General features: G+C 41.0%; 1 protein-coding gene across 1 annotated transcript in view; it reads right to left on the bottom strand.

Annotated features, from left to right (window-relative positions):
* Positions 1 to 12,886, bottom strand: part of CDHR2 (cadherin related family member 2) — a 246,758-nt gene that overhangs the window by 44,312 nt on the left and 189,560 nt on the right. The window contains exons 24-25 of the mRNA XM_085851957.1: positions 3,150 to 3,307; positions 757 to 859 (exon numbers count right to left, since the gene is read on the bottom strand). Coding sequence (XP_085708083.1) covers positions 757 to 859; positions 3,150 to 3,307 — 261 coding nt within the window. The remainder of the gene's footprint in view (positions 1 to 756; positions 860 to 3,149; positions 3,308 to 12,886) is intronic.

The following is a 12,886-nucleotide window of genomic DNA, read 5'->3' as shown; positions in this document are numbered from 1 at the left end:
ATATTGCTTGGGCCCTGTGGATGTGCCTTTTCAAGGTTTGATATTAATCGGACAAGTGCTTCCCAAGTTATGGCCATTTATTTACCAAACCAATGGCAGGACACGGTGCTATGACATCACGATTGACGTCACAAGTCTTCTTCTTTTATTATTTTTTCTTTTTTTCTTTTTTTTTGCACGTACGGCCACGCACGTACGGGCACGTGAGAGCGAAGGAACGGCCTGTGTGGTTGTTGTTTTTGGCACGCGGTTTGAAAGTTTTTTTTTTTTTTTGCACGTATGGCCACGCACGTACGGGCACGTACTAGTATAAATAAATACATAATTAAATGTGGAATGTCTATTGTGTGGTAGTGAGAATGGTAAAGTGCATGTCAAGAAATAAATAATTCAAAGATGTGTTGGTATTGGAGATGTTTGAAGTGTATTCAAATAAATAATGTTTCCCTTAGGCATGTACAATCTTGTACTATTCTCTCTCATAAAATCTGTTAAAAATTGCCAAGATTCAGAAATAAAATCGTGTGTCCCATGACTTTTGGCTCCCATCCCAAAAATCATTTAAAGTACCTTATGCCCAGATATTATTGCCTACACGTGCCAGGTATGAAAGAAATGTGACCAGTCATTTTTGAATATAATTTGGACAGACAGGCTTTGGATGGAGGAACATGTGGATGGAAGGACAGATGGACAGCACACAAAATATAAGCCCCCAAACGGGCTGACGCCATGTTGGGGCTAAAAATTGCTTACCTTGACAGAAACGTTGGCAGAGTGTGATACCTCTCCATGGTCCTTCACGATCAGACATATTTGGTAGTAACCCTCAGAATTTAGCTGAGAAAATGTACCAAGACTGAACAAAGAAAAACATAATGCACGATGATGGTTTTGTCCATTTAAATCATTGAAGAAACGATATCATCACATGCATTACTCAGAAAATATTAACAGAGTTCACAAAAATAAATCCAACTATTGCTCAAAGTCAAGAGCAACATTTTCACACTGAGCTGCAAGATTTGAATTACTCCTTCATCTTGGGTTTAGAAAAGATTAGTTTAGAAATTGTGATTGGAAATTATTCTGGTTTATGGCAAGGTCTTACAAGGTCAATCTGTATAAGCTTCAGAAAAGTTAATATCTGTCACAGCTGGACAAATGCAGTTGACTAAGGCCACCTAAGCAACAGCATACTGTGAACTTTCAAATTATTTTCATTAACAACATATTGCAATTCTTACCAACTAGTGAGTACACACTGAAATTTTTAGCTTATCTGGAATTTAAATTCCAGATAAGGTATTGTCATCACGCATCGTCCGTCCGTCTCTCCATCCGTCCATCCATCTCCTATTTCGACTTCTCCGACCAAGCCATTGGGCCGATCCAGCTGAAATTTGGCAGCAATGTTCCATTCCTGACTGGTAATGGGGATTACAAAGCTCCTTCCAGTCACGTGACTTTAAGCAAGTCAAAATGGCCGACTTGGTAAATTTCTTCAAAAATCTTCTTCTCCAGTCCCACCAGTCAGAATGTTACCAAATTTGGGTTGCAACATTAGGCCTGGGTAGGGATGTTAAATTGCGGAGGTCATTCCGATCATGCTACCAGAAGTTTTTCAAAATGGTCACCTTAATTTTTGGAAAAATCATGTAAATTCCTTCAAAAATCTTCTTCTCCAGACCCATCAGTCAGAATGCTACCAAATTTGGGTGACAACATTAGGTGACCGAAAGTGTGTCAAAATAGCAGACTTAGTACATTTTTGGGAAAATCGTGTAAATTCCTTCAATAATCTTCTCCAGACCAAACTATGCTACCAAATTTGAGTTGCAACATTAGGCCTAGGTAGGGATGTTAAATTGTGGAGGTCATGCCGATCACCTGACCGAAAGTGTCAAAATGGTGGCCTTGGTAAATTTTTGGGAAAATTGCGCAAATGCCTTCAAAAATCTTCTTCTCCACACACATCAGTCACAATGCTACCAAATTTGGGTTACAACATAGGGCAGGGCCTAGATAAGCTACAGATCCAGTGGTCCTATTTTTATTGATGAAATCCATTCATTAGCTCATCTACGATGGAGTTGAGATGAGCTGTTAAAGAGTGGACATTCTAACCATCACGCCTCAGAGTCCAATGATGTGACCAATAGTATTGATGCAATCAGCACACAGAATTCATGATATAATCCTGGCCAAATATGCATCCGTGAGATAGTGATTATAGCAACCTTCTACAATCATTTTAATTCTTAAGACAGAAACGGAGTAAGTTGAAAAAAATTCTAGCCTTAAAGGTTGAGTGAAAACTTTTTTTGGGTTTTGCCTCGGCAAATTCATAGACCCGGTTCTGTTTCTTCTATTTAACAAAGACTTAAAACACGTCATTTTCATAAGATTCCTCGTTCCAGAACATCTACGAGATTGCTAAAGTCTGATCAATGGAATATTGTGGATTTGTTTTCCTTCAATGTTACCCATTCCTTAATCCATAACTTTATGTAACTTTTTCTTCTTCACACTCCTCCAGCTTCAATTTACTTAAATTTACCACATATCACACTTACCTCACATTTTCCTTAATACAATTAGGAAAACAACCAAAACTAACGTATTACTACAACAATGATCGTTTTCATTTATTTATTTATTATTATAACAAAAACACCTGATTTGTTGCGGCTGACAAGATGGCCGAGAGGTGCACACACACACTCGCCTCGAAGCTATCTCGCCTGGGATTGAATCCTGAACCAGCTGTAAACTATCATTCCGGTGTGTCACAGGTCGGGTGATTAAGCAATGTGTCTGCTGTCCCTCGGATGGACGTAAAGCAGGTGTTAGTTGGTGGACGTTAAAGATCCCATGGTGTCCTTCACAGAGAGTGGGCGAACTTGGAAGCTATTGCTGGCACCATGGGGGCAACTTAGTCGAATGTCAGGCTGGCAGCTGGGCCAGCTGGTTCATGAAAGACTTAGGCCACGCTTCCCTTGGCCAACACCACAAGTGGGAATAATAGTGGCAGTTAAAGAAAAAGAAGAATAAGAAGATCTTATTTGTTGTCATGGTGTTGAACATGTAATTCAAGACATTGATAGATCTGCACACACAAAACAAATACATGAAGAGATCTCACTGACCTGAAAACACCGTCGTAGGTCTTTCCTGTCGTCGGAGCATTTGTTACAATTTTAAACAAATCTGTAGGTGGTTGATTGACTGTACTTGTGGACACGAATTGCACATCATGAATGATGAATGTGAGTTCTGCATTTTTCCCTGAATCTTTATCATCTGCCTGAAAAAAAAACAAAACATCCAAGGAAATGTCAACTTATTTCGATCACACTCTATATCACAACTAAATTTTGTATTTGACTGAATTATATTATCATCCTGCAAGATGAGGTGCTACTACTTTATCAGGGTTTTCAGTTGTAACTCAAAACTTTTGCATATTTTCAGGGGCATAATAAGTTTCAAATAAAATATGCCGTTCATTATGGACAGTTACAACATGGTGGCAAGAAGGCTTTTTTTTCATTAATGCAATTCAGAAAGTCTCCACACTTATTATTATTCCGTGTGTAGCCTGTGGATGCTGGTTGCATCATTGCTGGGAGCATGTCTGTACCGCTGATGCAGTGCCCCCTGTTTCCCATAAGCTGAAACTCATTTTTCCAACCTCGGAAGGATGACTGTCTCAGTCAACCCACCTGGTGTTATTTAACGTTACGACAAATACTAAGATCTTAAGCCAGCCACCTTCACCATTCAGCCAACACCAGGCTGAGTCTCCCCACTAATTCTGGTGGACGTGACACCCAGTCTTAACGTTCATCCGAAGGATGATGCACTAAATAATGCAACATATGAGATGTCTCGGCTAAGCTTGATTCCCGAAGCAAGTATAAACTGTCTGATTGGAGCTGCGCAGGTCGAGCGTTGCATTGTTGAATACACTGTCCTTTGGTTGTACGTTAAAGCCGGGTTTCCTGTTTGCTAGCATTATTTGGTAGATGTTACAGATCCCATTGTGTCTTTCACTAGAGTATGGGAGTTATTACCGGCACCCTGACCAAATTTCAAATTCCTGTCCGAACTTACAAGGGTACTGCATCAGTAGCACAGCTGTGATCCCAAGAATTATGCAAACAATCAGCCACGTGATGCACACAAATGACTGATGTGTGGATAGCTTATTGGCAGAATTACAAAAAAGAAGCCTTATTCACTGACCTGCCTATGATGTGAAAGCAGTTCATATCTTGTGCTTCAGCCTCATAATTGGAGATTCCAATAATTTTGGGAGCTTTGGATGACACAGAATCCAGGAGAAAGAGATGTGATGCTGGGGTGACAGCCATGGTAGAGAGCAGAACAAAGGCCTTGTGGAATGTGGGCATCTCTGATCTCCAAAGGAAAGACTTTTATTGATGGAGGATGCCCAGTCTGTGGCTAGCTTTCGAGGCTGGCATTGCTTTGTGTCGGCCTAGAAAAGTTCATAGCAAATGGTGAGGCTTCGAAGGTCAAGAGACCACACCTGTTCCAGTCAATAGCCAAGGAAATAGGAGGGTTTGTTTGAAAATTCTTCTCGAGCCACAGGGTGACAATGTGAGATTTTCCAAAATTGAAGGACATGTTCTATTGATCCAACCAGCATCTAATCATTCCTAGATCCAGAGAGAGAAAGAGAGAAAGAGAGAAAGCAGCTGCTATCTACCTAGAAGAGGGATGGGGGTACTGTACACCAGTGTCTGCAAAAAGGAAGAGGTTTTCCAGTGTCAGGTAGGTCAATTATATCGATGAGAACTAGACTGGGCCCAAAGCACTGCCTTGGGAAACTCTAGTCTCCACCTGGAGAGGGGAAGAGAGGTTTCCATGATGGCAACATGTTGACGTATCAAATGCTCAGGGTCTGAGAAGGTCTGTATCGAATGAATGAGATATGTCCAGGGAGACGGTCCTAGCCTCTTGTTTGAGATTGTGGATCTCCAACTACTCCTGAGAGAGAAGCAGAAACATGTCTGTAGTTGAGTGACTGGGACAGAATCCAAACTGATTGTCAGATATCAGGTTGTTTGAAAACAGGAAAGACTTGGCATCAGCAGCAATGATGGATTCCATGACTGTTTGGAATGGGAAGGAATCCCAATGGCCTATAATTTGTCAGGTCTATTTTTGCACCCAACCTATGGACCAGTGTGATGTTTTTGGACTTCCATGCAAAGTAGAGGTATCCAAAGGACAGACTGAATAGAGGAGAAACATTAACAACAAAAAAGTATTTGAGAAAATAGGCACTGGTGCCATTTGAGCCCATTGGTGAAGCAGGGTTAAGGCTGGACAGAACTTCTCCAATCAGCTTTAAAAGATGGAAAGGGATGGGGGGGGGGAATTGCCTTGATAAAAGCCAGGGAATCCCTTTGTGAAACCAAATAGCAAAATTGGAACTTGACTTTCAAACCTTCTGGTTTATCTACGAGTACTAGTACTTCAATTCTATCAGCTTCATGAGAAATTCTTCAACAGTTAAGTATATCTGACCAGATAGATATATATATATATATATATATATATATATATATATATATATATATATATATATATATATATATATATATATATATATAATCTAACTGTTGTCATTGGTTTTCTGTACTGTTAATCAGATTATGAAGCAGTTCCTCATTACCTCCACCACCAATGGTGGACAAACGTTATGTTTTACACCACTGTCTGTTTATTTGTCTGTGAATGGGATATCTCAAAAAGTTGTGAATGGATTCAGACGAAATTTGGTGGAGAGGTTGGGTGTGTAAAAAGGGCAAAATTATTAGATTTTGGTGAAAATCAGGATCCAGATCCCGATACGAGAATTTCAAAAGTGAGTCTTCACCATTGAAGATAGCACGGGCCAAAAGCAATATATAGCATGATATCTCAAAAAGCTATGGACAACTTATGACAAAAATAGGTGGATGAGTTGGTTATTTGACAACAGCAAGCTGATTAGATTTTGGTTTCGGTCCGGATCCAGTTCCGGTCTATCAGTGGGATAGAAAACGTAAAGGGTTCAGCTTGGCGGAGGTATGCGCCCAATTGAGTGCCGTTCTAGTTCATTCTTGAACTACTTGCTTGGTCCTGTTGTAGATTATTACCCCACACACACGAAGCGAAAAGCAGGGTTAAGCAATTGGTTCACTTCTGTCTGTCTGTCTGTCTACAAACAGTTTATATTCGAGGAACAACTTGATTTCCATTGAACGTTAATTTTGAACATTAATTGGAACACGAATCGGAAAGCGAACCTGTAATTTAGCAGTACATTGGCTCTGAATTTGGCCTGATCATACATGCACAGAGAGAAAGGAGTGAGATAAAAAATTTTTTAATTCTGTCTGCCTGTCTGGCGGTCAAACAAAATTGAAAATCATTCCAAAAAGAAAACTTGCTGTTTTTAAGTACGTCATAAAGGACACAAACAACAGGCACGAAGATCTAATTTAATGTGTTAAATAAGGTGGTGTAAAAGACGCTGCAGTAACGGCGGTAAAAATCCTTTTTTCTACAACCTTTAAAATCTTTATTTTATTTCAATTGAATTATATACTCTGAACACTGGAGAATACAAAACGCCTTTTGGCACTTTCAAAATCCTTCCATTTAATAGTACTTGGACTAAATCGTATGGCATTTTACATCGCCATGACCAATCAAATTTTCCGCTCGTAGACTCCACCCATGCTCTTGTTTCTCAAGACTGCATGGGGTAACGTGTTCTATAAACTCTATTTTTAGTTTGTTTTTGCCTTGTCTTCAGCTTGATCAAAAGCTTTACATGTTACTTGTTTCCTATGGTTGTTCTCCTGGTATTGATCCTTTGTCATCCTTCTCCATTTTTCAACTCAGAACTTCTCAAAAAACGAAAAACAGAACCGTCCCATCCCTTAAATGAAAACATAAACCTACTCAACTCATTTTATCATCATTATTCACCCTTCCTGATTGATTCGCTCAGTCATTAATGTCCCCTTTTATGACTCAATAACCTTTCTTTCTTTTGCATACTTGCAAATCTTCTTTCTCAATTAATAATTTCCCCCAATCCAAAACCATGATCTTTTCCACCCTCATTCACCTTGTTAAGACACCCAAAACATTACTGCCGAGTAACCAAAACATAACAGTTAAAATATATTGTTGGCTCCTTGTCACTGGAGTATGCGACAGAAGTGAGAGATACCTTATGACAACCTCTAACAAATGCCCCATACACAAATTTGAAGACTGTGCTCATAAAGCACATGACCCCCTCTGAGCACCGCCACTTTCAACAACTCCTTAGAACCGAGGATATCGGAGATCGAAGACCCACACCACCACTGTGTCTTATGCAGCAGCTTCTCGGTGTCCACCACACCAACTTCGACCAGTCGCTTCATGAATTGTTTTTGCAACATTTACCACCAAACGTCTGCTTGATCCTTGCAGCTAACGTAGAGCTGGCACTACCCACCACTGAAGATCTGGCTGGACACTGTTACCCATGGCTATGACACCTTAACCAAGGCACGTCACACAACTATAATCTAAAACTCACAACTACAATCGCACAACGACAATCTCATCGCTATTTATATATTTATATATTTAAGTAGGAGACACCGCTATTTACTGACTTGTGTTGACCGCTTCACCCATTGGCTGGAGGCTAAACTGATAGCTGATATCACCGCACCTACCACTGCCAGGGCCTTTGTCCACACCCGGATCACACATTTTGGCATTTCATCAACCATCACTACGGATCGTGATATGATAGCCAGTTCAAATCAGATCTATTTTGCGAGCTGACTCAACTCCTGGGTACCAACCGTGTGCGAATGACCGCTTACCATCTAGCAGCTAACGGTATCACGTATGGTGGGGTGTTTCCACCGCCAACTCAAGTCTTCCCTGAAAGCACACAGTTCCATGGACTTAACTGATATCATACCTCTATCGTCCTGGCTGGTACGTGAGCTGCTCTGAAATACGACCTTGGATGCTCCACTGCAGAGCTAGTGTTCATTGCACCACTTCGTCTCTCAGGAGAATTCTTCTCAGCGTCTGATGACACCTTGCTCAACACAACCAACTATGCTAGCCAACTTTGTTCAGCCATGTCGGGCCTCCGGGTGACAGACACATATACCCTGGTCACGCCTGGTTTTTATTCCCCAGGAATTTTCTATGTGCACCCACATATTTGTATGGTATGACACTGTCCAGAAACCTTTGAAGCAATGTTATGACATACTTTCCAAAGTTCGACAATGCTCCGAAAAGTCGTTCATACTCCATATTAATGGTGGTCATGATACAGTGTCCACAGAACGCTTGAAGCCAAATTTTATTGATGCAGTCCGAGAACTGACCCTCCCACTGACTTATGGATCGACACTGCAACAATTCCCTTACCACCATATACGACTCACTCTGGCTGTCATGTACACTTCCCTGCACGATGTTTATCGAGTACACTTTACTGGGACTTTTATTTTTACATCGACAGTCTACATCTCTTCTTCTACACCATATTGTACCTTCCCTTCTATTAACGCCTGGTGTTGGCTTAATGGTTAGGTCAAATCCTGCTTGCTGTTGAATTAACACCAGGTGGGGTTGACTCAACCTGTCATCCTTCTGAGGTCAGCAAAATAAATACAAAATGAGTCTCTCTCTCTCTCTCTGACAGGTTGAGTCAACCCCACCTGGGATTAATTCATTGCGAAAAACTATATGATCAGAATACATAGAGAATTTGTGTCGTCCCCTTCCACCCAAGACCACTGGCAAAGATAAAACACCCCTATACATTAATTGGGGATATACCGATTCTATGCAGCAAGTCTGGTTGTAATTGGGCCAGAACTGTAGGAGGAGTAGCATTCCTTTCCCTCATTCCTCCCGACACCCATTGTTTGTTGACGTCTCCCTCTATTTTTTCCTTCAACTCTGCTGTTGGTGTTTCTCGTCCGTCCGTCCGTCCGTGTCTGTCTCTCTCTGTCTCTCTCTGTCTCTCTCTCTCTCTCTCTCTCTCTCTCTCTCTCTCTCTCTCTCTCTCTCTCTCTCTCTCTCTCTCTCTCTCTCTCTCTCTCTCTCTCTCTCTCCTCCCCCCCCTGTTCCTTTTGTTCTGTTGCATCCTGATCCGTTCGGTGTTCTAGCTCTTCCTCTGTATGCAAAAAATACTACTTAAAACCTATTTTAATAGACACTTTCAAGTGTTCAATCTCCATTTACTGTCGTTCTCAAACACATTACTCTCAAGCAACCTCTTCTTTCTTCAACTTGTTTCCTTCCTAGTTTACAGTTCTCCAGGTTCCATATTGCAACCATACAGGAATATTTTCCTTCATGCTTTCAACTACCTTTCAGTCCAAACTGGTCACAATGTCTGTCTTTATTATGATGAACTTGGAATCCATAAAATAAATGCTGTTTGAAGTAAGTGTGTTCTCTGAACCATTAATCTTTCATCTCTACAATCTGCCTGTGGTCTGCAAGTCATATCAGCTCTGCCCAAGGTTACCTGCTGTCGACTTGGAAGTCAGCTAACACCAGAAGTCCTGCATTATAGAATGAATAGTCCCAAGTGGGACAGACACTCGTCTCCTGGTGGAAGGTGTTTGTAGTTGGGGTGCATTAGGTGATAAAATTGACTTTCAGCTTGATTTGATGGAAGATTAAGGGCCTGTGGGGATGAAAGGCCTGAATACACAATTGTATTCATAAGATGAGCAAGTCTAAGTAGGATGAAAAACTATGTAGCATGAGCGGGTCTTGAATTGATGAAAAAGGTTCCATTACTTTTTGTTCAGTGAAAGGACCCTTAAACCCTTTTAGACCCAAAAGGGGTGTGAAGGGTCTAAAGTGATTGAAAGTGTGTTAGCGTCAAGAAGGTATAAGGGTCTAAAAGGGGTCTAAAGTGTTGAAAGGGTCTTAAAGGGATGAAGAGTCATTAAACAACTAAAAAGGTCTTAAAATAACTAAATAGGTCTAATAGGGTCTAAAGGGTCTACAGGTCTAAGGGGCCTCAATGGTATAGGGGTTTAAAGGGTCATAATGGGTCTAAAGGGTCTATGGGATCTAAGAGGTCTAAGGGGTACATTCCAATAGTAGTTTCGGTCTTAAGGGTTTCAAAGATATATAGGGTCTATGGGGTCTAAAGGGTGTAATGGTCAAAAGGGGCTAAAAGTGTTGACAGGGTCTAAAAAGGTCTAAAGAGTTAAAAGGTTAAAAGGATCTACAGGTGTAAGGGGTCTTTGGGGGTTTAAAGTGTAATAAGGGGTATAAAGGTCTGTGGGGTCTAAGGGGTCAAAAGGGTATGTTACAAGGGTAGTTAAGGTGTCGAGGGTCAAAAAGGGTTGAAATGGTTCGAAATTAAGTGAATGTATAAAGTCGTATGAAGGGTCCAAAGGGTCTTAAAAAGTCTAAAAAGGATCTTAAAGGTCTAAGGTTTTAAAAGGTATATGGGGTCTAAAGGGTATGTTCCAATAGTATCTCGGGTTTGGCTAAAAGGTGTAAGGTTCTAAAGCAGCGTTTCTCAACCTTTTTACCCTTGTGGAACCCTTGAAATAGTTTTCATGTCTCAGGGAACCCCTGCATAAAAATTATCATATACCATTATTAATATCAAGCTCTTTTATATTTTTTATCATAGTTCACGTGGTAAATATAATATATTTTTTCGGATACCTGGTTTATGGAAAAAATGACCCCCTTTTTGTCAAATTTATTGGCAATGAAAAAAAAACATACCGCTCGTTTATGAGATCTCACACCGAGGTTTTAATTCACAAAAAAAATCTTTTTTAAATCAAAAAAAAAAACACACCTCATGTAACTTGATCAACAAAACTTAAACAAATAAAGCTGAAGCAATAAAGGTAAACAGAAGAACAAACAGAGAGAGAGAGAGAGAGAGAGAGAGAGAGAGAGAGAGAGAGAGAGAGAGAGAGAGAGAGAGAGAGAGAGAGACAGAGACAGAGACAGAGACAGAGACAGAGACAGAGACAGAGACAGAGACAGAGACAGAGAGACAGAGAGACAGAGAGACAGAGACACAGAGACACAGAGACACAGAGACACAGAGACACAGAGACACAGAGACACAGAGACACAGAGACACAGAGAGAGAGAGAGAGAGAGAGAGAGAGAGAGAGAGAGAGAGAGAGAGAGAGAGAGAGAGAGAGAGAGAGAGAGAGAGAGAGAGAGAGACAGAGACAGAGACAGAGACAGAGACAGAGACAGAGACAGAGACAGAGACAGAGACAGAGAGAGACCGCACTAGGAAGCACAGAGAAGATAGATGGACACCGTCCGTGCGTGCGTCCCGTACTTGAGTCAGTCACTCAATGATACACGAATCCGCTGCGTACAGGACATCCACTAACCAGTTCGGGCGGTTTCACACTGGTGCCATGTATACATCGTTAAATACATTCCCTATGGTTGTTATAATTGTAAATAATATAAGAGGTTGAAGCCTCTATTATAATAACCAAGGAGTTTCCAACAATATGCCGTATGTGGAGAGTAAAATTACGAACATTAAATCAAACAAAAACTACTTAAAAATACATTAGCCTATTTATTACTGTTTCTCGCGGAACCCCGAGCGACCTCTTGCGGAACCCCTGTTGAGAAACACTGTTCTAAAGTGTTGAAAGGGCCTTAAAAGTTCTAAAGGGGTCTAAAAAGTCCAAATGTCAAAAGGGTCTGCAAAATGGTCTATAGGAGTTTAAAGGGTCATAAGGCATTGAAAGGTCTTTGGGATATAAGGGTCTCTGGGATCCAAATGTCTAAAGGGAAGGTTCCAAAAGTAGTTAGGATCTAACAGGTCTCAAAGGTCGAAGGGGTCTGTGGGTCTTAAAAGGTCTAAAAAGAGTCTCAAGAGGTCTAAGGGGTTTAAAGGGTAAAGGGGTCTAAGCAGTCTCATGGGTTTAAAATGTTGAATGGGTCTAAAGGGGTCTTATAGTCTGAAGGGTCTATGCCTATGGGGTCTAAAGGTCCAAAGGGTACATTCCAAGAGTAATTGAGGTCAAAAGCATCTGCAGGATCTCAAGGGTTCTACAGGGTCTTAATGTGGTCTAAAGGGGCCTGCAGGGTCTTAAAGGGACTAACAAGGACAAAAAAGGATGACAAAAGGAATGTAATGACTGTCCTCTGCCACCCCCACCACCACCCAAACTCTGTCCTCCCATCCCCTTCCAGTTCTTCAAAGCAAGAGGGCATTAATGACATTAAGAGCTTAAATTAAATTATGATGAAGATCAAATTAAATTAGGAGGTTAAATTAAGAGGTCTAAATTAAACAATGATGAAATATCGTTTTTATTGAATTCACAATCTCATAAGAATCCATCATCACAGTTGACATCAAGTATTTCCTTTTCATTAATGGCTTGAAGTGAGACCACTAGTTTGGTTTCCATCCTGTTCACTTCACCTGGACACACTGCGACTCTCCCAAATATAGATCTGGGCCCTAAATCTCAGCCAAGAGATCTGATATATCGAGCATTTGATCTATCCTGGTCACTTCACCTGGACACACTGCGACTCTCCAAACTTTGGATAGGGGGCCCTAAATCTCAGCCAAGAGATCTGATATATCGAGCATTTGATCTATCCTGGTCACTTCACCTGGACACACTGCGACTCTCCCAACGAAAGATCTGGGCCCTAAATCTCAGCCAAGAGATCTGATATATCGAGCATTTGATCTATCCTGGTCACTTCACCTGGACACACTGCGACTCTCCAAACTTTGGATAGGGGGCCCTAAATCTCAGCCAAGAGATCTGATATATCGAGCATTTGATCTATCCTG

The sequence above is a fragment of the Eptatretus burgeri genome, chromosome 13 (genome assembly GCF_056783735.1).
Source record: "Eptatretus burgeri isolate ZD-2024b chromosome 13, Ebu_testis_v1, whole genome shotgun sequence".
In the NCBI taxonomy this organism is placed as follows: Eukaryota; Metazoa; Chordata; class Myxini; order Myxiniformes; family Myxinidae; genus Eptatretus; species Eptatretus burgeri.
Note: the sequence above shows the minus strand (reverse complement) of the source record. Positions and strands in the feature narration are given on the sequence as shown.